Source organism: Zonotrichia leucophrys, chromosome 12, assembly GCF_028769735.1.
Source record: "Zonotrichia leucophrys gambelii isolate GWCS_2022_RI chromosome 12, RI_Zleu_2.0, whole genome shotgun sequence".
Classification (NCBI taxonomy): domain Eukaryota; kingdom Metazoa; phylum Chordata; class Aves; order Passeriformes; family Passerellidae; genus Zonotrichia; species Zonotrichia leucophrys.
This window is the reverse complement of record NC_088182.1, coordinates 229,430-256,565: the sequence shown is the minus strand read 5'-3', so window position 1 is coordinate 256,565 and position 27,136 is coordinate 229,430. Positions and strand designations below refer to the sequence as shown.

At 45.6% G+C, this 27,136-nt stretch overlaps 1 protein-coding gene across 8 annotated transcripts in view; it reads right to left on the bottom strand.

Moving 5' to 3' along the window:
- The window catches only part of TMCC1 (transmembrane and coiled-coil domain family 1), a 73,484-nt gene that overhangs the window by 11,791 nt on the left and 34,557 nt on the right, over positions 1–27,136 (bottom strand). For 6 of the 8 annotated variants that reach the window (XM_064723868.1, XM_064723869.1, XM_064723870.1 and 3 more), the window contains one exon: positions 1,250–2,184. In XM_064723868.1, coding sequence (XP_064579938.1) covers positions 1,250–2,184 — 935 coding nt within the window. Of the gene's footprint in view, positions 1–1,249; positions 2,185–11,512; positions 11,658–18,050; positions 18,087–27,136 lie in introns of those variants that run through there. The other 2 variants (XM_064723873.1, XM_064723871.1) reach the window with 2 other exon arrangements.

Genomic DNA, 27,136 nt, shown 5'->3' with positions numbered 1-27,136 from the left:
TCTACCAGATCCTAGCAGGTTAGCCTTTTCCAGAGTTTTTCTAATGATTTGGCATAAGCATGTCTAAAGAGCTGGAGGGCAACTCTATGTTACACTGCACAAACCAGTGCAGCAAGTGGCACAGGGCACTTCAGCAAGCTTGTACACACCCCCAGCAGCTCTGCTGTGCCTTTCAGGTTGTGTTTCACATCCTGGCAAAGCAATGAAGGCCATAAAGAACCTCATGACAACAGCGTACTGCCCTTCATCACAAGGAGGGCTTGCGCTTTGCGTTTGTTATTTAAAGCTTAAGAATCCTGTCCGGGATGCCTGCAGAAGGGCAGCTAGTAACTCTTCCCTTCAGAGCCTGGAGTCAAGCCCTTGCTCCCAGCACGCGCGTGGAGGACATCGGGTGTTGGGCAGGACAGCACAGGGCAGTCTGCAGAGAGCCTCTCCTACCCAGCAAGGAAAGGGAAGCATTCCCTCAGTACCTCATCATGGGCAGCTTCCCTCAGCCGGCCAGGCTGCCTTACTGAAGGCCACTGTCACCTCTCCCCTGCGACTTCGTCAGGGACCAGCAGTACTGCAGCAACTGCTCCACCTTTCCATTCCCTTCCAGTGAGGGGAAGACTGATGGAAACATAGGCACCTGCTTCCAGTGTCCTCTAATCACAACAAGAGCACTGTCAGTATCTGACATTTAATTCAACTTCATTTCCCTGGGTGCTGCCACTGTGGACTGAGCAAAGAAGGGAAGGGATATCTTAGTTTTGGCACATGGGCAAGATCATGTATTTTTAGAGAACTTGAAGAAAGCTGGAATATTTCTTTCTCTGGTAGATATGGATCTGAGTGTTGGAGAAGGCAGGGTCAAGTCATGTCCACATTATTTCCCTGTCATTTGCTTTGATCCAAATATTTTCAGGATTTTTTGCAGGGCAAAGCACTGTGTGATACCAGTAATTGCATCAACGTACTACTCCTGGCTTTGGGACACCTTATTAGACCTCTTCAGCTTCACTTTTTATCTGGAAAACATTTTGAAATAACCTTTTTCCTTACAATCTCTTTCTTGTACAGAGAGGGAGGTGAGCAGTAAGATAGAAATATTTATAAAAGGCAGAACTGGGAGGGAATAGTCCTGAGAAGACCTCAGAACCATCCACTTGAATCAGGCTGCTGGGAACAGCCTGCTGAGCACTACCATCCACAACTCTGGTGCTTTGCAATCACAGCATTGGAATGTCAAACGAAGTACCACAGCACATACCTGTACCGCTCCTCCTGCAGGGTCTGCATTATCAACGTGTAATCCCTCTGGTAGCGAACCTTAAGGTCCTCAAATGATTCTTCCAGTCTTGCCTGTGTCTCTCGAATTTCTTGTATCTCATGCAGTATTGCATCAAACCCTGAGCTCTGCATATCCAGAGTGTTTGTTTTGGAGCTGGAAGCTCCCACAGGGCCTCCTGTTGTACTGTTGGCTCCCACCGAGCCTGATGTGGCACTGGAACAATCCTCTTCACTGCCATATTTTGGGCTTGACTGGAAGTTCTGAATAACACCTAGAGCCTTGCCACCTGTCCCATCTTCCTGGCCTTCTTCTAAGGAGTCTTTCAGATTAGCAATATTGTCTGCACTCCCAAACTTGTTCCTTATGAGGGAGGCAATCTCCCGGGGTTTGGAAACCACAGCTCCTGCTGCTGAATGTGTGGCCTGGGAGAAACTGGAAAGTCCGCCTTTTACACTGTCAACCACTCCCTCACTGAAGCCAGTGACTTTTGCTCCAACGTCTTTCAAACCCTGATGCATATCCCTGAAGACATCCTTTGGCTGCCGAGGGATCCCATTCTGTTCAATCTCTCGCAGCTTTCGATGGTAATGTTCCAATTTCTTCTGCAGCTGCAAGATGGTCTGGGCTGACTTTTGATTTTTCTTCTCAAACACTTGCTTAATGCGGGCACTCTGCTGCTTGTCTGCATTGTTGGCCAATTTCAGGTACTCTGCCACGTTGTCATCACGGGCTGTTTGCTCAATTTTGATCTGCTCTGTCAGCTTCAGTATCTTCTGCTGCAGGTGTGTGATGGCCACTTTTGTCCGCTGAGGATCTGGGGTCCCATCAACGGAGTCTGCATTGATGCTGCCATCCGTGCTGGAGGCCACGGCACTGGAGGTCTGTGCCAAGCTGCTGACTTCCAGTCGCTCAATCTAAGCACAGAGACAGAGAGAAACATGAGTGCTAATCAGCAGCTTCACCAACAGAAAAGCTTTCCTTCTTTATGCCAACCAATTCTGAAAAATTGTACCTTTTTTCAGCTGGCCAGGGGACAGTATCAATCAGGAGAGCTTCATATATTTTACAGAGATCCAGCAAAAGTTTAAAAAAAGCAAAACCTCTCATACTTGACTCCACTTAATCACCTCAAACAATTGAAAACTCAAGCACAAACGTGCAACAGGGCATCTCAGTTTGGCAGACCGAGCACTCCAAGATATCAGTACAAGGGCAGGGGCTCAAGAGAGAGCAAAGAGACCAAGAAGGTAACTGAGAGCAGGAGTCACAGTTTAACTGTACAGTACAGCACACCCGAGTCATTCCTAGTGCTTCACCTCTCTGAACAGCAGCAACAGTGAAACCTACAACCGATCTACTATGGTCAGAAAAATGGAGCCTGAGAGGCACCCTAATGCACACCTTGCCGCGGCAAACCCTGCGAGCAGGTGTCTCCGAGTGGGAGGAAAAAAGTGAGTTTCAAAAGACAAACCCCACGTATGAAGAAAAAAACCCAAAAAACAGGTTACAGGCTGTTTCAGCGCAATCCAGCCCGCCAAGGACCCGCCGCGAACCCGCGAAGGACCGGGCAGGTGCGGCCGCACCGGCGGCTGCTGACCCGGACATTCCTCCCCCGACCATGCCCCCCATCCCGGCCCCGCCGGCGGTGGGTGCTCCGGCGTTGGAGCGGCCGCCCCGCGGGCCCGCGCCGTACCTTGTCCCGGCGGGGCAGCAGCGCCCGCTCCCCGTGCATGGCTCCCGCCGGCCGCCCGCCGCCCGTGCATGGCTGCGCGCCCGCCGCGCCGCGCCGCGGCCCCGCCCGGCCCCGCCCGCCCCCTCGCGGCACGGAGGCCTCGCCGGAGCCGCCCGCGTCCCGCAGGGAACCTCCAGCCCCGCTTTGACAACCAACGCTTGGACCCCGCGGCCCCTGTCCCGGCGAGGAGCTGGCGAGCAGCCGCGATTGCTCCCGCGGCTCGGCGGGGACCGGCCGGCAGCTCCCCGGCTCGTTCCACCGACACAGCTGCCAGCCGACCCACCGCTACTGCCCAGTCGCAGAACCATGTCCCGTGATTGGGAATATGCGCTTTACAAAACAAAAATGCCGTTACACTTAACTGTAACCTCTCTCACGGTTCATCATTCCGTATTTAATGCAAAAAACCCCGCAGTCTGCAACACTGGCCGGCGCCGGGGGTTACCCGGGCTCTTTCCCATAACCCTAAGGTTCTCTGCTGCCCCATCAAGAGGAAAACCAGACACCTGGGGAAGCAATTGATTCATTTTCTACAGGAACTCAGCTGCTGGAAACTTCTATTATAAACAGAATATAATTTCTTGGTCTGTTGTGACTCCTAAATATCAACTGCTTTCTTAAGAAGGTTGAGTGGTAGAAACCCTGGAGCTCTGGAGAGATCAATGGAAAATTGGTGCTAAGAATTAATATTAATCAGTGGGACCAACACTATACATGATATCAGTATATCAGCAGATCCAGTACTGCACATATTGTTTCTGAGATGTAGGGACATGCATTTGCAAGTGATACACATTTGTAAAGACACCTCTTCTTGGAATTTGTAACTTCACTACGATTTTTCCAGGGCTGTCAGTGATCAGACTCTCCCTATGGCCTAGACAAACACAAAGACTCGGCCTGTGCAGGGCACGCTTGCCCTGGGAGCATCACCCAGTCTGTGCCTCCCCCAGAGAGCAGCTCCGCCAACCAGCCGCCACCCCGAGCAGCACAGAGCATCTGCGCAGCACACCGAGACAATCCTACCGCTGTTAACTGCCTGTGAACCAAGGGCTTCTCACTCCATTCTTAACAATCTCTACCTCCTCCACACTGAGGACATTTTAGTATTTAATGACAGACGATGAAAACCAGAAAGATCCACAGTTTTGATGCAAAACTTCCACAATTTAATTTAATATAATTTTTTTTTCTTTTTCTTTTCATAATTGATTTTTTTTCTCAGCAGTAGTAAGGGTGAGTGAGCATGGGACTGACCCAGTGTCTCAGAACCAAACAACAGCTCATCACCAGTTTTTCTGCAGCCCAGAGGCTCTGAGCTGAAATCTGCACAGATCAGTTTCACAGAACTACTGGGGCTTCAACACTACTTTGCAGCAAAGAGTTTCTAGCAGCTTAATTTACTCCAGGTTTGGTATAATTAGTATGTGTGTATGGATAGTTACCATAAATTACACCAATATGGTACACTCTTCCTCTCATGACACAAGTTTTATGAGAGAAAAATTTGGTAGAAACTTTTTCTTCCCCCCCTTTTAAAGTCAGTTGACTTCAGCAAATATGCCCAGGTTATCTCCTTACACCTGTGGTAGAAAATGAACTAGAACAGCAGTAACAGAATAAACCAAGTTGGGATAATGCTTTATAATTACCAGCTGTGTGGATATTATTCGGAAATAACAAAAAGGGTTCTTTCCAATTCAAAAGGAAAAGGCTGAATAAGTGCAGTTCTGGAACAGAACTGAGACAATTTAAATACTTTGTCCATATCGACAAGGCTTTGTAAAGGGAAGACTCAGCACAAGCTGGGTCCCTGGGAAATGCTGATGACATATTATTTAATTTGAGATGATGGTCAATCTGTCCTGAAAAGATGCTGGTAAATTAAGTACTATAATGATCAATGTTTGTATAAGAATAGGGGTTAGAATTCAATAGTCAATCTCTCTTGCAATACAATTTTCCGTAATATCTGACAGTCCAGTTAAGGGGAGCTGTGTGCCCTCCCACCAGGAGGTACACTGAGAACTGCTTTGGAATTATGCCACAAAGCAGGTGAAATCATGTGAGGGCCTTACACTTTCTCTCTCTCAAGATCTTACCAAATTCTCAACTGTTAATGCTCTCAGGCTTTCCCTCCTGTACACGCTCTCCAATGTCTCTATTCTGCATCACACAGCCCAGAAAGCACCTCATGGTGCCTTTTGGTGCTGCTGAAGATTAAATACAGCAGTTCCTTTAAAGGTATTTCACCCTCCTAAAACTCCTCAGTAAAAGCACACACCGGTCATTCATCAAGAAGATGGATTATTGTTTTTAAACACTCAGAGCAGCTCGCCTAAGCAAACAGCAGCTTTCAGAGCAAGCCGGCTGCAAGGGGGCAACTCCTGCTTCCTCCTCCCTCCCCTTGTGAAGCCTGGAGCTTCACAAGTGTGACTGAAAATTGTCATGCTACTTAAAATAAACACATGGAGGGCAAAGTGATTCAGGGGAGCTCAGAGTGAGACTGCACAGCCCCGGAAAGAAGCTAACAGCACCTGAGGTGCCTGGGTTAATCACCTTCCCACTGACTGCACACCTGACTGGCAGCTAAAACTAACCATGAAAACATTCAGAATTTGTTTGGCTTCCTTTTCCCACTGTGCTGAAGGCAATACAGTCATACAGACAGAAAATCTATGAGACTCATAGAAAGTCATAGGTTTTAGACTTCCTGTTTGGAAACACCACTCAACAGCATCATTAGTGCATGGCAGATGCAGGCTTGGGCACAGAGACTTGGCCAACCCCTCCACACTAGGCGGACAGATGGTCGCCAGCCTCAGGCAGGCACAGGAGCAGAGACTCAAAATCTCTGATGACAGTTACAAGGGAGTTGGTTTGTTAGTAAGCAAGACCTCTAATCAATGCCTCAGAGGAAATAAAAATCACAGGGGAGAAAAAACCCCACCATTCTTTGTGCCCGACCACATCTGCAGAGTAAAAGCCCCCCCAGGCCCCATTTCATTGGATCTGCATTACCTAAGTGCACATTTGAATGAGCACACACGTAATCCCCAGCAGGTACAATGAAGAGATACTTAAACTTCACAACTTACTATGAGGTTCCCTTAACACATTAGATTAAGTGCCATCAACAGTCACAAGTCACCTCCCTGCATGCCACCTGCAGCACATGACTCTTGAAACACATGGGTTAACGTGGCACCAGCCCCACTGTCTCATGAGCAGCCAGTGTCCTGTTCCTCTGGATCCAACACAGTCATTGTATAGGGCACAACTTACCACAGGTCTCAAAGGAAATGAAAAAGTGTCACAAACTCCCCTGCCTCACCCACTTGGGTGATGCAATAAGCTCTTTATGACCTACACGTGATCTAGAATTAAGAGTCTGTTTTTCTGATGCTTTGCTTTTTAAAGGTTGTTATTGAATCACAGATCAGTTGGGGTTGGAAGGGACCTCTGGAGTTTACCTGGTCCAACCTCCTCCTCAGGCAGGGCCACCAAGAGCCAGCAGTTGTCCAGGACCATGTCCAGAAAGCTTTTGAGTATCTTCCAGATACTACTTCCACATCCTGCATTTGTGGATCTGTCTGTTGCAACATTGCCACACGTCTGATACCAGCGACTCTATGGGTCACTATTTACTTCTAGTTGCGTATTTCTGTGATTCCAAATCCTGCGCAACAGCATATGTAAGGGAGAATATTTCTGTTCGTTCATCTCTCAGGTAAATATAAACAGAAGATCTAAATACTGCTGCACTGAACCATCCCTAGAAACAACTGCTCACTCACATGCGGATTCATTTACAAATTACCTTCCACCTTCCTTCAGCAAGTGCTCAGGGTGCATACATGCTCCCGCTCCACAAAACAGCTGCCTTGGATTTACTGTCAAGAAAAAGGAAAAGCAAAAAACATGTCCAGTGTGATTCCTTGTGACACACTGCAGTTATTCTGAAATACTGTATTGAGTGATTGAATCTTCAGAAGCTGCAGCAGCTTTGCTTTTTAACGGGCTCCAGCCACTCGCCCACAGAAACCTATGGTCATCCTTGACAGCAACTGTACTGAGGTGTCTCTAGCATGCTCCTAAATCCAAATCCAAATTAAACCTGGCTAAGGAAAGCACACAAACAGATGGACAGCTCAAGGAAGTCTTGCTGTGTGTTTTTCACAGCACAGCTCATTGTTTAGATTATAAAATGGGGATTTCTGAAAGTTATACAGCCTTTGCCTATGAGCAATTAACCCTCAAAATGATGGGAAGATCACCGTGGTTATGGGTTTAAAAAAAAAGCGAGAAAAAATGAAAAATTACTCTGAAAAATATTCAATAAAAAATTCCAGTACAATGCCTTTGCCTGCCTCAGACAACAGCTTGAGCAGGAAACCAACACTGTGACACCAAGAGGAAATGGCTTTACACCTTACTCACAATAGTTAAACAGTCACGAGTGATGATTGCTGCAACAGGAATGTGCTAATGGTACATCCGCCAACACAGAGCCCCACAGGCCTGCTTTGGAGAGAGGGGAGAGGGCATGTCCCTGCCCCGGACAGAAGGGCTGTGGGCAGCCACAGAGGGGAAACATTTCACATATGCTGCATGCAATTGGGCATTCCCTTTCTGTAGGGGGGTCCAAGCCAAGCAGCTCCCTGCCTAACCCTGTACTGGCACAGCCTGGGGACAGACAGGACAGCAGCTCCCTCTAGAGCCAATCTGTGAGTTCACTGGGAACCAAGTGATAAAGTGCTTGGGGATGTTCTTACTACTTTCCCAAATGTGGTTCACCATCAGGCCCAAGACAGCAGAAATACCACTGGAGGAAAAGGTGACCTGGGTCTGCTTCATTTGGCACTGGTGCCAAGAGCAGCATCCCTCAAGCAATGGCCTGAGGCACGTTAACAAACCTTCACTTGGGATTTGGTAAAGCCAGCTGCAGGGCGACTTGCCCATGGCCTTGTACCTAATTCAGTATGAAATGGAGATGTGACTTCATGTGTCACATCAAGTGCCAAAAATAGTTTAGCTGTAAAGCAGCCAGCTGTCTGTTCCTCAGAGTTGTCAGCAGCAGACCCATATTCAGCTGCAGCCCTTCCTGGCGTTGGGAGCAATGATGAAAGATGCTGCTGCCACACGGCATCATACTCGCTGTCCCAGAGGCAGCTTCTGTCACAACCAACACCACTTGTTCCACAGGGGAGCTCCAGTGCAGCCTTGTCAGTGAAGGCTGCTCACAGATGCTTCCCCCACAGCACCTTGCTGTCAGTGCAGGGGGGTCCAGGGGGCTCCACATGTTCCCCCTGCTTGACTCCCCCTGCCCAGGGCCCCCTGCCTCTCGGGAAGCAAATGTTTCGCTTATTAACTGGTTAAGAGGTAGCTGAAGCTACAAGCTGACCTCCCTCTTTCCCAACTGCCCCTCAGGCACATGCATCCCTGATGCCTACCAGCCCAGTATGGTGGGCTGAGGCAAGGAGCACTGCACAAGCTGTTCCCTCAAGCAGGACTGGAACACGTGGGACCAGGCACTAGCTTGGCCTACAAGTACTCACTGACATCCCAGAGACAGAAGGGATTGACACAATGCAGTGTAAAGTCTCCCTTAAGAGGCTGTCTACAGCCCCTTTAATTCCTTTTAAACAACATCGCGGCCAAAGACATCACCTTCTTGACCTCAAATTTCTGAAATCCTGAGAAAAATATATTTTTGAGCAAAAAAAGTAAGGCTTGATGGCCCAATTCAGTAATGGTTTCCTAAAGCTAGACTAGTCAAGCAGAAAATCATCAGTGTTGACTGAATAAACAAGGCAACATTGAGGGTGAGGGAAGTCCAAGGGAACGGACACAACAATCTGGTCGGAAAAATAGGAAAGAACTGAATTATACACAAGAACTTGTAGGAGGTGATAAGGGATGACACAGCAAAAGATACGGCCAAAATAACAACCATGGATGTTTATTTTAGCAGCTCCTGATTTCTAGTGGGGAGTGCCAGTCAGGCTAGAAGTTACAAAAATAAGGATAGGAAATGAGGTAAAGCTGAGCAAAAGTTAAGTACAGGAACCAGCAGAAGAGGGTGGATTAAGAAACAAGTTTATACAAGCTTTTAAAGGAAAGTGACTATGTAAAATGATGTGTGGTTTTTTTGTTTGGTTCTGATTTTTTTAAAATCTCATCCTATTTTCCCCAGTGTTTGAGTCACATCTCATTACCTGAGAGACAAAATTTTTGTTAACACTTCCCAGACTTTTATGCTTCAAGTTGCTATCTGATGAACAGAGATTATTATTGCATATTATATATTCATTTGTAAAGAACACAGCTTAATTTTATGGTTGCAAGTTAACTTTGACTTGCAAAGCATTGGAGCAAACTGGATCTGAAGTCTGGAAGGACAAATGCCTCTGCATGATCCTTCTGCACAGAACAGCCGTGTGCAAGAGCAAACATTCTCCCTTTTTCAGGGGATGTGTCTCTGCTGAGTTTTAACATGCACATCCCCTCCAAGTGTTTAATCTGAAGGGCTCCAGCAACTATACTTCTACACTTCCTTCATTTCTTTATTTTTAACTGTAGTATTTGTTGCAGGTACAACACATACTGTGACCATAACCAAAACTCCTCCCTGAAGTTTATCCAATCAACAATACAATATTAAGTAATTCAAAGCAACAAGATTCATGCTTCCTGTGAATATACTGCTTTGCCATTGCCATAGAGCATTTCTTGACATATTTCCTTATTTAAAGCCTTTGTAGTACAACATACACATAGTACCAAATAAGATCATACTTGTCACAAACGTACAGTACAGCTGCTTCAGACTCCTGCTTCGTTCAAAAGCAGCTTGTTTACTCCAAGTGCTGCAGGCGTTCCTGCATCAGCACCAACTAAATCTCTAAGATCGCTCCAAATGGCAAACACAGCTTGTAAAGGACAAGACACTGTGAGCAAGGGCAGTGCTCTCAGCCCATGAACATGCCCTCCTCAGGGCCGCTCACGTGCGGCACAGATGCCTTCGGAAACCTGGAAGAGAACAGCAAGCAACGAGACATCGGAGAGGAAGAGGCATTCAAGGGGTGACGAGCACCTGTCAGGGTCAGGCAACAGGGCACTTGTCCAGAAATCCACAGGGAACACTGAATTAGGTAAATACTGAAACCACTATGCTGCTTTCAGTGTTCCTGCAAAAGCTAAGAATCCCCATTGAGAACTCCATTTAGAGATAGCCCTCAGTGCAGCATCTCCTCAACATACGGTAGAAAGCTGTTCAGACCACCCTGACCTGGCCTAGAGAGCACAGAACATGGTATCCTGTGCTCACTATTCCTCTCTTCAGCTCTCAAGAGGTGATGCAGTAGTCTCAAGTTCGGTGTGACAAGATGCAAAGCATGCGTATCTATCAACCTATGATGTGGAACATGTGTAACCCCCTGGGCTTTCCTGCTGGCCTGTACCACCGCAGTCTGCACCTCTGCAACTCAACAACAGGCATCTTTCCTGAGAGCCACCTGTGTGTCGCTTTTATTATGAAGAATAATGAATGCAGTGAGACAAAGTACACATATAGAAGGTATTATTTTCTTTTGGGAAAATCAAAGTTAATGAAATAAATATATTAGACATATGTGTTTCAAACACAACAGGAATACTATTCAACCTTTCAACCATGTCTTCTGCGGACTGTAACAGACTCCGGGTAAACCATCAGCTATGTCAAAAAAACAGTTTGAATCCCAGGTTTCTTTTTTCCTCAAACACTGGACCACAGAGCATGGGAGAGCTAACTGCAACAATTCAAAGAGAAATAGCTTCTATTTTGTGTTGCAGATCACAGCATCAAAGACCTTACTGTCTCTCTTTGGTATTTAATAAATGGGGGAGGAGGGGAAGATACAGTTTACTGTTAATGCAGACTGAAAAAGGGCAATGCTGAGCTACACAGCTCAATGAAACAGAAGAAAAATACTTAATCATTTCTGAAGGTCACCGGGTCTATGGGAAGCAGCACATTTACTCTTTTTTATCTGGAAAAGAATATGGTTCTGCAGTTTGTTTACTACTTCCTGAAAATACATTTTGCACAGCTAAAAACAGCAAAACAAGAGGTCACATTAAAAAAGCTACCAATGCAAATACTTCTCTCTGACACTCTGGGCTGCATCTGCATCTTCTGCATCTCCCATCTCTTTCATCACTCACTGTATCATACAAACCAAACCGCAAAACAACAAAAACAGAAAATCCCAAAAAGCAGCACCACATTTGATCTTGTTTATGGATTGTAACACTCACTCAGACAGGAGCCTTTTTGCACTTCCCAGCTTCAAAAGCAAAGAAAAACTATATTAAAAAAAAACAACCACTGAAATTCAACAGCAGTGCCCAGAGGAAAAATGGAGGGCTTCCAAGGCTGATACACAAAATGAGGTCAAGTTCTACCGGAGACTTAAATAAAACAGCCAAACGTGACAGCTACAACTGCTCCCGTACAAGGCGCTCACCTTTGTGGGCTCGCAGAAGTCGCTTTCACAGCACACGCAGGCACAGCAGCACCACATGAACATCCCCGCGCAGCCATGGGCGGGCGCGGCGCCGGGCACCGGCCGGGCAGGGCCGCGGCCATGGGCCGGAGCGAGCGCCGCCCGAGCGCCGCTGCCGGGCGCGCATGGCTGAGCGCCGGCCCGGCCCGAGCGCGGCTCCCCGGCGGGACCAGCCCGGCCGCAGGACCGCGACACGGCATTTAAAGCTACAGCCCTCCCAGCCACTGCGCAACGCCTGACACTGTTTTAAAACTGTACTTTGAGCCAGAGAAATAGTTCAGGATAACAGACAGCCAAATCAAGAGCAGATCAATAGAGTCTAAGTGACACAGCTGCTCCTCAGCAACACAACATAACAGACCTGGGAGCAAAGGCCAAGCAGAATTGGCACTGGAGATTCAAAAACGCACAGCAGGACATAAATCCACCTATAAACTATAAGCTCTAATTACAGCAGTGCTGAAACGCTATTTAATAGTCACTAAACAAAATTTTCCGAATATGAACGTGATCTCCTGGAAGGCTGAAGCTCTGACTTTGTCACAGAAGGACTCCAGTACACAACAGTGCCAGCACAGCACTGTTACCACAGCTGACCTTGGGGCATGAAGAAACCTCAGCACCTCTTATCCCCTACCCTCAATTTCTTTGTCAAAGAAAATGTGTTTTACTATCGTATTTCGAAGAGGTAAAACGAAGGCCATCACCCTGTCTGACATCTCTGACTCACAGCACCTTATGCCACCCAGCCCCACTCCTTCAGACACATTTGTAAAAGGCCACCCTCACCTGCATGGCTATTTCTCCCCTTGCTCTTCTTTGTCTCACTGATATTCTGTTCATAGCAAATATTATCACTCACCCAGATGATCCGAAGACAAGCCATACATAATCTAAGTTTGGGATCTTCAGAACCATTATATTTAGAGTATGCAAGGTGCTCCCAAGGCTGCAGGTGTAAAAAGGGCTCTTAAACAGAAACATTGGTATTAGTCACTGACCTGTACCAAACGAGGATCCCAGACCACATCTGCCCCATCTCTGTGATCACCCACTCATCCAGGGCCTGCAGCAGGGTCTCATCACAAACGCCCTGACCGCGCTGCACAGCACTGCAGAGAGTGCCCGACTCCATCCGCAGCAACAACAGGCCGAGAGGCGTCCACTCCATTGCAAGAGTCTAGTGAGAAATGGCTACTAAAAACCCACTGTCCAGGCTAAATGCAGAAACGGAATAATTTCTATTCTTGCACAAGTTCAGAGCACACACTGGATTTGGAATCACAACCTAATACAACAGCAAGACATTTAGAGAAAAAAGAAAAAAGTCTCTTTTCAAGGAGCTGTTTCAAATTCATATGGCAGATTTCCCTCTCAGAAAGCAGTATTTATACCAAGAAACCTCCAAATGCCCAAGATATTTTTTCTGTTAACAACAGCAGATCTGACTTAACAGGGGTGAGAGGGAAGGATGGTGAAATTACTTGTGCAGAAAGAATGCCATTAGACTTACTTAGGAAGCAGCTGATGTTAGGTACAACCCAGTCTGATTCACATGAATTTTACTACTATTCAGATAGATAATTTTACCACATAAAGCAATAAAACAGATCCATGAAAATATGCTAATTAGTCTTCTTAATATAATCAGAGAGCCTTCAAAAGTTTTATTGCTACAGAGCAATAAAACCAAACCTACCAGGCGGAATTTCACCACCAATAAGAGGACTCTGTCTCAGTCATCCAAAAGGAATGCATGCTTTTCTCAGTGACTTTGTATAGCAACAGAGCACTGGTGTCCCATGCCGTAAAAAAGACACATCTACACGCACAAAGAAATAAAAACATCATACAAAGAGCACCAACAGGCACTCTTCCATGCAAACAAAACTCAAACAGCTCTGGCATGCTGCAATCCTGCAGCGAGTCTGTGCAGGTCTCATTGCTGCAGGAACTCCTCACCTCCCTGCTGTGACAGCCTGACACAGCAGAGACAGAGCCACTGCAGCTGGAGCCGGATGATGGCATCAGGCCTCAGCTGTGTGGGGGAAGACAGACATTCCAAGCGCCTCAGCCAAGAACCAAGCCTCCTAATTTGAGCCAGCACTGAGAAGGGCAGGGAAGGAATGGGGCACTAAGCACCCTGCTCCAAGTGCTCTCAGTACAGGGATGCAGCCAGGGGCAGCTTGTAGCTTGCTTACATTCTAGAGTATTTATTTCCTGAAGTTACTCAGTAAAACTGGAAAGACGACTAATTGCAGGGGTGGGAGCAAATGAGCTTTGATAGAGGTTAAAACTTACGGAGATTAGATGCTTATATGACCACCTGTAACAAGATGAGAACTCTTTGCAGGACACCTTAAAACCAAAGGGTTTGGAAAAAAATACAGCAGGGCTAAATCCACTTATGAAGAAGAGTCTGAATGCTGCCAAATATGAAGTAATGCAGAACATTATATGAGAGAGTGAGAAATTAGCAGAAAATTCAAGTTCCAAGTTGCCTTTATTGACTAGAATGTTGTAGAGGCAGTGAAGACTTAATATCCCAATGGCACTCCTGGATCAATAACCGCAGTGATGTGAGGCCTCTTGCATAAGGCTTCCTGCTTAATTCTGTGGTGATTACTAAATTCCTGCACGGTTGCAAGACAATAATCAGAGATCCCTGGTCTTGATCCATACTAATCCCCAAACTGAAACCCCCCAGCCTGTTCCCACGCTTACTGCCCAGGACAGGGGCTGAAGCCACCTGAACATTTTGCTGGCATATACAAATTATGGACCCGTGTGTGATTACAAATGCTGCAACAGCCTAATGGTATGAGGTACCATTTGGGCCAGAAGCACTTTAAGCTAATACATTATTTAACATTTATCTTCTAATTTAAGATCCTAGACTTCAAAGTCACTGCACAGAGCTGGATTTCCCCTCCTCTGTACACACCCATTGGAATAAAGCCAGTTTTGACTATATTTGTCTTTTGCAGATTTCCCTCAGAGGATGCTCTGTACACAAACTTGCTTTCTTTTTACTAGTCACAGATTCTTGCCCCAGTTTTAATCACCAGAAGAAAAACAGCCTTCCCTTTCTCCACACCTGTTTCCAGAAGTACTCCAAATGTTTCCATTAGCACTTGCAGTGGGGCGGGGGGGAAATGAGAGAGAGAAAGGTTAATTCATAATTCTCACATCCCATAGCACTGATGTGAAGTGCAGCCATACTGATGGGACTTTTCATAACCAGTTCAGCACAAAACCACCACGGTGAGTGCGAAGGAAAGCCACGGCAGGCTGGGATCACGCAGCTCAGGAGTGCGGTTCCAGCAAGGGCAGCCCGCAGCCAGAGCAGCTGTCGCTCAGCAGAGGTCCCCAGGGACCGTGCTGGAGAGGGAATGGCTGCAGGGACGGGCAAGTCCCCCTTCAGGAGGGATCAACACCAAGGACATTTCCCAAGAGCATCCTTGTGATCACTGCTGCATCAAGTTGACTCACCCACAGTCATAATGAAGCAAATCCAGCTGCTACCAACCAGATTGCTACTGGACCAGATCTGCATACATGGTTAAATGATGTCTAGTTAGAAATGGATTTCTCAGTATTTATAACAGCCTCTCTCTAGGGGAGACTAAACAGTTTGTCTATTCTGGCTACTCATGTGATGATCCAAAGCCTCACTTTAATCTGTTAGTAATGGTTAAGCTCCAGTTTCAAATACAGAATGGAGCTTTAAAGAATTACATCCAAAAGACATGCAAAACTGCACTAAAGTCTGGTCCTGTCTCCTTTCCATTTCTCCAGGTACAGGAAAAACTGACAAGTCCAAGATAATTGCCTACAACTCATCAATGGCTGCTGCTTCATGATCACTGGGATCTGCTTCCAGCCACAAGGGAAAGTAAGGGGAAAACAAATTTAAACTTCAGCAGACCTGAGACCTGCAGCATGGGCTTTAAACCCATGCTTGTTTTGTCCATAAAGCATAGTGTTGTTTTTTTCATAAGCAATGAATTGGTTAATCTGTTACAAATCTGCATTTAAAACATGATCTTCCTCCTTCATGATACAGAAGATTAAAAATAAAGAGTCTTAGCACACTATCCAACATGGCTCCAGTTCAGCAGAAACCACAATCAGGGCAAAATGCCCAGTCTGCATAAAGGATTAAGTTTATCAATAAAGCAACCTAAAAACTGCAGAGTGATGACATGGAACATTTTCAAGAAGACTTGGTTAGTCATTTCTCCATATTGCTGGCATGAACATTACCACAGTGTTTAATATTTAAGTCTAACTGACACGTAATACACACTCTCCCCAAAACTTACATTTCTTTTAGCCTTAATGCTGTTTTCTCCAATGACAACTTGGGAAGGTACACAGCTGTGGTTGAAATTGCTTGAATTTTCTTCAAACAGAATTTAATTTGCCAGTTTTTAGTTTTGCTGCACATCTGTATATCAAATTGATTACTTTTGGTTAGCATGTAAAGCTTTTTGAGCTACCAAACTTCACCTTTTCACATTTTCACTTTATTAAAGTAGTTGAAAAAAAATCACAAAAAACCAACCAAAGTACAAACCCACAAAAAACATCTCACTCTTCAGCAACTGTCTTAGTGGTTGAGTTTTGCCATTCAGTGACTGAAGTTCATAACATAACAAGCCTACACTGACACGTGGAGCGGGCTTGTCCATCACCGCACCTGCCAATGTGAGTCCTCCTGGTCACCACACGTGCGAGGCAGGATCCAAGGTTTTGTTTCTACTTTGCAATAAGCCCAAAGTGTGCAGCAAGCACAGGACGCGATGGGTTACTGCAGTTTAGGTGACACAGGCTTGTTTGTTAATTCAATAATATACCTGAGGCCTTATGCTCACTAAGTTGGCTTGGATACATTGGACAGCTCTCCTCTCAGCATAAAAGTGAAACCTTCTTCCCTTTAACCCATGTTTCCTTCAACTGCTAGAATCTGAAGAGCAGAAAATCTGATCCTTTCTGGCTTTGCTGGAGAGGTGTTGAAGTCCCAGATACTTGTAGCTAAGATGACAACACAAGAAAGCTGAATTTTTAAACCCAAAGTATTAGTCATTGAAATAGAGTACATACCATAAACCACCTGAAACCAGATTGACTAAAAATGTTTTTTCCTTTTAAACAGATCAGTCAACATGTATCCAGGCATCTTAGCCTGACACTGATGATGTCCCCTATAAAAATATAAGAACCCTTAATTGAAAGCAGCAAAAAATCCAAAAAGCTTACAATTTTCCTTCTACTCCCAGCTCACCTTTGAATTCTGCCAGTGGCTCTACACACTGGGCTGGCTGCTTTGCAGAGCTCCACAAAAGGCTCCCAAATAAAAAGAAAATAGTTTGAATGCTTTTAGTATTTTCACATTTCGTTGTCCCAACAATGCAGCTCTGTGCTCTGGGAAGGAGCACGCTCAGGCTGAAGACAGAGAGTTATTTTGCCCATGCCATGCCCAGGGAGCAGCCCAGCACTGCCCGACCCGCGCCCAGCAGAGCCAACGCGCACCAGGGGCACATCCAGAGCTCAGCCGGCGCACATGACGGCAGCGATTCCAGCAGGGACTGGATTTCCTCTGCACCAAGGGGAAGGAGCTCCTGGCGGGTTCACCACTGTCTTCTCTGTGAAACACCCCATTTTAGTTGACCAAAATATTTCCATTGAAATATGCAGGTAGACTTTCAAAGACCAGCACGTTTCCCTCCTGAAAAACACGGAGTTTCCTAGAATTGTCTTGCTGTCCTGATAAAATGCAGCCTTTATATGCTAAAGAAGTCTTAAAACACTACTAAAATGTATCTCAGCCATGTTTCTTCTGTCGTTCATATTCCCTCTTGTTCACTGAATCTGTACATAACACTTTCTGACAAACTCCCCACATTCTGTGCTGTTTGGGACAAATTCCAGAAGACTTTGCAAAGGATTCCCACGAGGAAGCCAGACCTTAAAGCTCCCTGGAAGAAATCACCGTAACTGGAGTAAAATTAACCATACTCCTGAAATGGTCTTCTGGTATTGCAAAGCTTTTTAATCACTAAACCATTCAAACTACAGATTCTTTGCATTCATGGGGAATGTCCCAATGAGCAATTTTTACTGCCACATCCAGAAGAGATCAAGCATTTAAAACAAAACCAGCATCTCAGCCGCGCAAGTGGGTTTCCTTAATTTAACGCTGAGCACAAGATGAGCCACAAACATTGCTTGCTGTGGAGCAGAAAAACAGCAGCAGAAAAAACTAAATCACTCAGATGAGAGGATGGACAGGAGACACTTGATTTCATTCCCTTGGTGTCACAACACACAGCACCTTGCTGACTGATTTTTTAAAAGCAAACTCCAGCAGCATCAGCAAACAGACATGCAGAGCCAGGCTGTTCAAAGGTGACTCAGGGCTCTGCCCAGCAAACCAGTCACATCCACAACCCCAGTACAGCTGACATCCTAGAGAGGAGAAAGGCCCAGGACATACGGTTCCAGAGGCAGGCAGCGAGTTCTCCATGCCGAGTGTGCGGCGAGGGCAGCACGCAGTGTGAAGCCCAGCACCCCTCCACTGGCCAAACACGCTGTACCACAGCCCTGTGCTGGCAGAGCCCAGACCCAGCTCTGCCTGCACAAAGCAGGACCTTGTAACACGACGCTGTAGTGCCCTGGGTGTCTTGGCAGGAGCCCCAACTGCGCGTTTGAAAAAGCAACTGCAACCCTGAACAAGCAAGGCATGAACACACTGCAAGCAGAGCCACTGAGCCTGCTAAAAATACTTCCTCCCTGCCCCTGTCAGAAACACATCTCAAGTGAGAGTCTGAAGAATAACAAAGTTTTCTGAATAATAATAAAACCAAAAAAGCAAAGTAGCTCTGCTAGCAACTGTCTTGGAAGCTTATTTTAAAAAACAAGCAAAACCCCAACATACTCTTGAACAAGAAAACACCTTATGTTTTATTTCAAGAGGAATACTGCTGAGTTGAAGGACAAGCTTTACACCTCTTCTAGAGCTCTGGGCCAAGGTGCAACCTCAAGATCTCTTCCTCCACAACCTGCCAGAGGAGATTGTTGAGGCTCCTGTTACAGGTTAAGGAGTCAACTGCAGACAAATCTAACCCGCGCCCTGCTGAAGAGGGCACAGACACCTTGTGCACTGTGCAGTACCATGAGAGATAGATGAACACCTGTCACCTGGCTGGTATGCTGCAGTAGGGGCCTTGTACCAGTCAGGCACCAGAGGAAAAAAAAGAGCTGTCAGACTGGAAAGAGCTAAAAACCACACTGCACCTGCTCCATCCCTCCAGCAGGACAGACACGAGGCTCTTCTGGGGACCAGGAGGAAACCACATGAAGAACCACAAAGCACAAGGTGCTGAACCGATCCCAAGCAAGATACAGGGAAAACACTGTAAGATGAGGCTTATATTTCATGCCTCTAGTAAGCACAGCAAACAGACACTGCATGTTTTGAGAACTGTTGGGCAATGGTCTAGACAGTGTACTCTTCTAGGGAAGAAGCGAGAGACTGTCCTCTCACAGCACACTGCCTTGCAGGTAGACAACTGTGTTCACCATCTATTCGTAACAGATCTAGCCTCAAAAAGAAAGACATGTGAATTTATTCATTGAGCATGTTTCCACACAGATTGTGTTCTGTTAATTACTAATCAGCATGGCTGGCTCTACCATGGTCATTCAAGAAATGCAGAGGTGAAAACCAAGTCCAAGGGACACTCCGCTGCATTTCCCTCCTGGTCGGTAGGTCACAAACATGGAGAAGCTACATGAGTATACTTTCTGGATCTGTAGGAACTATCTGTTTAGTAGCCATCTACCCTGATTGTCACAGAGCTGTTTCAGGGGCAGTCTGCTCTGCCACATGCTGTCCCAAGGGTGGCCCACCAGGGTGCATCCCCCAAAACCAATCTACCAACCACTCCCACTGCTGAGTCCTACATCTACCCAGTAGCCCTGAGAAACAGCAACATCTGCAAAGGCCTTCTTTAAAGACAGAACAATGAAAAAGGCGCAAGAACTGCAGAAATACTTCAAAAAACTGGTAGCAACAAGAGATGGTTTTAAAAAGGACAAATCTTGTACTCCTCCTTCTGCCCTCCCGCAAAGCCAAAACACAAGCTTGGTTTTCTGACTTAACTGCTACCTCACTTGGGCTTACAGTTTGAGGAAACAAATGCACTTCCAGTTTAGGTAGTGAGCATACCTTTTGTTCTGACAGCAGTCCCTATCAGCTGATCAGTGACTATTACCAGTTTTTAAAGGGAACCTTCTCCTATCTTCTTGCTCAGCAAGAACACAGGTAGTTCCAGGACTCACATGCTCTAAATTCATACTTGGAGTGGAACCTTTGCAGAAGTCACCATAATGGACAGCTTGCTGATAACCCTACAATGCACCAGAATTATCACATTATTTCTTCCCTTCATACTGTTTTAAGCTTTAATTTTGCAGAATATTTGGAAGACAAGTCCTTTCTTGTGACCACCACTTTTTCTTTTTTTTTCTTCACTAAAATTTAAAATTTTCACCTGTCTCAGTCTAGGTTAACTCAAAGCATGTTCTAAAAAATTAGTAAAAATTATTTCAGGAGGCTCTGGTCAAACTCAGGTTGGTACATTTCTAAGGTTTACTGTAATAATGCATTGCTCCCAAGACATATCGATTCATTATTAATCTCAACTCACCACAGAGGCCCTGCCTAATATTTGGTCTTGATGACCACTCAGATGGATGGTAAGGTCCCACCTGGGTCACAATGAGGCCACACAGATTGGGTCACCTCCCCAAATCACCATTAAACAGCATTCACAGCTGCAGAGTCCCGCCAGAGCACCACCAGCCGGGCTGGGACGCCGGTCACTAAGTGCCCACCAGGACAGCACGCTGCAAACACCCCACCTGCACCAACGACAGCTCCCTGTGCACACAAACACCCTCTGCACTGGCTGCTCCAAAAGGCTTTGCGGCTGCCTGGCAGTGCCATGGACATAACCCAAACTAACTAACACGCAAGAGTGGGGCAAGAGTGAAATTCGTTGCTATGGCAATTAGCTTCCACTCCTTCTAATCAATATCTCACAAACAAATGGCAAAGGCAGCGTCTTCTTTGGCCCGTGGCTGCTCCTTCCCCCAGGCAGCCCCTTTCCAGCTGCCCCAGTTCTGTATCACTGTCCTGCTTACAGCTGCTGCCAGAGCCGTTCCCTGAGCTTTCAGTAAGTGAACAGTTCCAGTAGAGCATGTTTCACTAACCCAGCTCACTGGAACTAATGTTTGGCAGCTAAAGAGTACAGGAGGAGTTACACAGCAAATCCCACCAAAAGCACCACCCCTCTTTTCCAGCTGTGCAATCCTTGGCATTGATCTCACAGAGGGACTTGCGCAAATACAGCAGGAACACACTGACAGGCAGCGGTCACTGTCCTGTCTTCTCTGTCCTGACTGCCCCACAACTCTCCCCATCCCAAAACCTGGTCTCAAAGTAGGCAATAAAATTTTTCCAATAGTATCGAGTTGTTTTCTGCTTCCTAATTGGAGTATTCCCACACATTTTTAATGACAACTGTCATTGGTTAGCTGAAAAGAGCTGTTGTAAGACAACAAAGAGTAGCCACAGAGGACAACACATAAACCTCACCCAGAAGACAGTCCAGAGCAGTGGATGAAAATACCCCCTCATAAGCAACTCAGCCAAATAATTGCTGAAAAGTGTCTCAATTTGTTAAAAAGAGAACGAATTTCTGCAGTGGCAGAGGGAGTTTCAGCCAAAATATCCACTGAGCCACTTGAGTAATTAAGTGTTCCTTCTCCATGGCATAGCAAAGTAGCTAAAGTAATTTACTGCCCTTTCTGAAAAACAGGATAGAAATACTGTTAGATAATTTTTCAGCATAGAAATGACAACAAAAAGGTTTACAGCACTGAGCAGCAAGCCTCTAGCTGAAATGCTGCCAAGTCATCAACACCATTCTCTTCATACACAGAATTTAATCTCTCAGGTAATTACCTCCTGGAACAGAAAAGTAATTTAATCTAGAAATCGGGTTTACTTAGGGGAAAGCAGCTAGAACTCTAGACCGGGAATCCTCAGTGACCAGAAAGACAGAGTTAGACAGAGGGACAGAGGGCAGCTGATGGACAGTGAGGTATTTTTAAAAGTATACGTACAATTTTTGAACAGCTATATGTAAAATTCAGTCTTCATGATAATACAAACCCTGTATTATTGCCCAAACTGCTTACACTTCACAGGGTCAAGTTTTTAGTTTCAACTCTTCTTAGCATTTCATAGAATCACAGCATGGTTTGGGTTAAATTGCATATTAAAGACCATCTAGTCCCAACCCCCTGCCAGCGGCAGCTTCTCGGGGCACCATGTGCCAGGCCCTCATCACCCTCACATTCAAGAATTTCTTCCCCATCTCCCACCTAAGCCTGTTCTCTGTCAGTTTGTAGCCCTTCCCCCTTGTCCTGTCACTTCATTCCCTTGTCCAAAGCCCCTCTCCAGGTCTCTTGGAGCCCCTTTATGCACTGGAAGGCTGCCCTTCAGCACACCTTAACCTTAAACACTTTTTCTTTCTAAACTTGAAGTTAATTAATGTCAAATTTCCCTTTACTTTGCTAAAACTATTAATTTTGTAAGTTTAAAAAAAATACAAGGTCATACTCCAGATGGATGAATTTACAAAAACATTTTGTAACACACACTATAAATGGAAACCTGGCCATGCTGGGCCAGGACATGAGCAGGTAAGAGGAGGATGATCATTGAGCCATGTCCAAGCGTACTAAAAATTTTCCATGAGATGAACCGTGACAAGAATTCAGGCATGACTTCTAGAAACTACTGAACAGCCTGAGCAGTCAGGCTGAGTGCAGTGCAGCACGTGTGTGCTGGCTAACACTACAAAGCCCTGGCACAGCACCACCAAGTGCTCCACCAAGTGCTCATTCCATGCCACATCAGTCAGAGCTTCTGAGGTTCTGCACAGAGCAGCAGACAAGCAGCTCAACCGGCACTCGGGTCTCTCTTCTCCCCAGCTGCCCCCAGGCTCAGTAAGCAGCCTCACCAGCAGGACAGGCAGCCAGGGCCATGGGAACGCGCCTGGCAGCAGCAGGGAAGGCCGAGCTCCCTGGCCTCTGCTGCAGCATGCAGCTCCAGGTAAGCCAGCCCCATGCAGCTGTCAGCATGAACCTGAGCACGGCCCCATCTGCAGCACGGCCACGTAATGGGCACCCCAAAAACCCACAGAGACATAGGGCAACGGCAGCAAAGCACCACACACAGATTGCACAGTACGTAGTGCAGGCACTTCCTCAGTTAAAAGCAGAACAGCATTAAAGTTTATCCCCTCCATTACCCTGTTTCCACCACTATGTACATTTAACCTGCATTCTAAAAGGATACAATTTCAATATTTATCGGTTAAACAATAAATATTTCGCTGACTAAATTCCAGCAGCTCTCCAGTAACATCTGCAGCAAGGTCCACTCTCTGCATTTCTGAGCAGTAACAGCAAGTTCCATACTTCCCAAATTTTACCAATATTAGGATAACATGAAACCTAGCACAGTCCTGATTTCCAAATATCTAACAAAATAATTAAGTCTAGGCTCATGTAAAAGGATTTGCTTTGAATCTTCACCGTTCTGGCACAGGCTGTCAGTGAACTGCTAAAGTTGACCTGCTGTCCCTCCCAGCTATCCACAGTTTTTCCCACACAATGAATGAAGGCATTCTCATGGTACTTTACATAAGAAAACTCTCGAAGACTATGTAGAAATTAAGTAGTTAGTGATGAACAAGAAAAGATCACCATACCTCAATTGTTTTGAGAACATTAGTAACAGAAGAACAAGTGCCCCTCCAAACTAGACTCTACATGGGAAGGATCTCCCTTTAAAGCAGATGTTTATAATTCATTCAGTGTAAAAAGCAGCTGAACAACAGCTGATGAGCTCTGAAACCAAAACCCTGCAGCAACCAGCTTTCTGGTTTCGCTAGCCAGCCACACCACAGGCATTTGCCTGGAGAAACCTGTAGCACTGCGGCCACAGAGCTCTGTGGTGCCCCGGTCCTGCCAGTATTCCAGGCAGCACTGCAGGGTTTCACCTATCGAGCGATTCTCCATCTGGGTCTGGAAAGACAGCAGATTCAGCCACACTACGTGCACTCTGACTGAACTTCAGTGGCCAAGGAAAGTTCCTTGCCCAGCAGTTTGTGACACAATTATTTAAATCTATAACAGCATAATGACTTCTTTGCAGTCTTTAGCTTTCTTGCTCTCTTCTGGCATGAAAAGCAGTATTTTCTTCTTCCTCTTTACTTTTCATGCAAGCTAGTAAAATGCTATATTCTTCTTGGTGGGCAGAAAAGAAACTTAGTCCCACTCCAATACATCAGTCCACAGGCTCCAGTGAAGCACCACCTCTCCATCAACCTGAAATTCCTAATTTCCTCTGCTCCTGCTGCCAATGCCAGCAGGCTGAAATGATTTTTTCCTGATGATAGAAATAGTTCTTTCCCCTCTAAGTTTTTGTCGACTATCAACAGGATCGTGGGACCTCTCACAGCACAGTGTAGGCAGTGGGTTTCAGTGCACTTCCGAGGCAGACATGCCTGAACAAGCACAAACTGTGCCTGCACAAAGGCCATCCTGTGCTAACTGAAGCACTGCAACATTTCATTTTCTTTGGGAGAAGCTAGTGATTCTAGAATGGAGACTTTTACAAGTTACAGACTTTCTGAACATGACTTCAATGTTCACAGGATTCCAAGAGTTAAGTAAGACCACAAAATACGCAGATAACACAGAGAAAATATTTTGCTGCAGTTGAACATTTACCAAGGGCACTCCACGAAAAAAACTCAACAAAACCCCTCTTGTAGCAAAACTTCAGTTTGCCTTCTGGTGATCTTGGATTCTGTTCTTGCTAAGTGTGTGCTATTTGAATGCCCTATCACAAAGCTCAAACAACAGTACTTATAATATGCTGCTGAAATATTTTATTACTCATATTTCAAATCCAAATACAATTTTCTATTCCATGCATACTAAAACCTTCACAGCAAATCTTTGAAGGACAAGAACCTTGCTTCCTTAGCAATTCTTCCTATCTATTTTAAATTGTATCAAAGCTGAGAACTCAAGAAAGGAATGCTGACCTCCCTATTCGAATACACAGTTACCCAAACTGTGTCTCAAGTTAGGAAAAAATCAAAACAAATAAACACAACAACAAAACCAACCAACCAAACACCCACACACATCAAAAACCATTTTGCTCCTTTACTCTTCCTGTCCATAGGAATAGGTTGCTGTAAGGTGAGCAAGTCAGCTCCCTCCACTTTGGGAACACTGAACAAATATGACTGAAAGAACAGGCAAACCCCATCTTTGAACAACCAAAACCCTGTGAATGAAACCTCAACCTCATCTCTGCTCAAGCACAACTGTTCACAATCAATCTCTGATAAGAATTATTTTGGAAGCCATTGTCACATTCTTTGTCACAAGAGGGAGACCCAAACTGGATTCATGTAAATGTTAAGAACTAACTCCTCTGGCACCATTATTTCATTTCCCCTGAACTTCCAAGGCCCCCCACTAGCATAAGGGTTTTTCTGTCCCTTCTGGAAAGGACCTAGTTTACATGTGCACCTTTATCACTGACTGTCACATCCGCAACAGAAAGACTTGCAAAACGACAGCAAACTTTTCTCTGCCCCTGAAGAAATACTGGCTGAGGAAACAGCCCACGGTTTGTCACAAGGAATTGAGGGGGAAAGGGAAAATTCTACACAAGCCAAAATCTCTACAAAGAACTCCTAAAGGTAACTAATTCAGAGTAAAGATGCCAACACTTGTAATGCTTCTTTTGATCCCTGATGGGAGGAAATTCCAATTGTTACTGCCATCCAGCCACCCATAAGCACCTATTACAAAGTATGGTGATCTTCTGTAAACTGCCATAAGCTGCAGAATTTCAATATTACAAAGAAAGATGCACTTATGTAAGCTGAATTCCCCTATAGTCTGTGTTTACAGCTTTATACATTCTAAGTCTATTTGGCAATGAGCCATTACATGCAATTTGCCAGACCTCCAGCTGGCTCTGGATTATTGTTAGTAATGCTTTCTTCACAAAGAGAAGTTCCCAAATCCTACCTCTAACATCTCTGCAGGTGTAGTTTTACAGACCCTGTTAATTACCAATGTGAAAGATGCTTCAAGTCTATTTTACTTCCTCACTGTCACGGCATTCATGGAGCTGTTACAGCGACACAGAACAAACTCCTCAGGAAACGTGGTATTCCAACTTGTTCAATCAGAGCATTAGAAGCCAATTTTCCTTTCGTAAGATGTATGTAGCATCTCTGTAACATTTTCCCACATTTTCCTCTGAGCAAGATGATGCAGTGGAAGCTTCTTAAGAACCCATTATACCTAGAAAAGTTCACAGCATTTCTAGTCACTCATTCCAAACCAGCACAGCCAGCAATGCTTAGAGACCTGTTTGCACATTGCCGCCTCTCAGCTTTGTGTAGACAAGCCTTTTGCCCTGTACACCATGCAAAATATCTGCAAGAACAGATTCAAACCCAAGTAATGTGAGGAACAATACACTGCAATGCCTTGTTGGCTTGTATATAACAGGGCACTCAAATGGCCAACACAAGCCAACCTAATGCTACCTTTCCTTTAGAAGCAACAGGAAAATTCTGAATAACTGCCCTTGCACTGACTGCGAGAAGTTCATCCCCTGCACGACCCAAGCAAGGGCACACACCTGAGTTATGGTGAGGTGTGCCTGGGACAGAATTGCAGCACACTACAAAGGCTGCAGTGAGAGTGAGCAACCTTCTATCAGACACCCTCAGCAGTAAGTTGCATCACATCTATCAAGAGAAAAAGGTTAATTTAAAGGTAATCCACTGAGCTACCAATGTGGTGACAAATATGTCCTTGTAGCTCAGATGATCTCATTAGATCCAACTACCCCACTGGCCTTGCTCAGCCACGGGTACAACCATGCCATTCCAGTTTCACAAGCGGGCAAATTTGAAGAGCCATAGGGAAACTGCATGCCTGCTGCTCTGCTAAACATGAGAATCATGTTGATGCATAAAATTTCCAAATCTTCCTCTTACTTCTAACTTTTCCTCATTATGAAGTGTAGGCAAGCTACAGCAGATATCTCTCCAAGGACCGTTTTACTTGGTAGTGAACAGGCACACTCTATCCTGAGGTATCTGCCCGACACCACAGGCAACTCGAGCTAAGAGACCTGAGGAAGGTGGGGCAACACTGCAGGAAGAAGTTTTTGTACCTGTGTCAGTGACAAGGAGAAATGCAGCCTGGGCTGTCAAACACAGCCACCCCGTCACTTTCACACAGGCGAGCTTCTTTTAGCTCAGCTATTCCGCGCTACTTCAACATAAAACACTGAAGTTCCTCTCCCATAAATAAGCTCCGCACACACCAGTGGCAACACAGAGACACTTCAGATGCTGATAAATCCAGATTGTACTTGGCAGCAAAAGAGTTTGGCCTGAA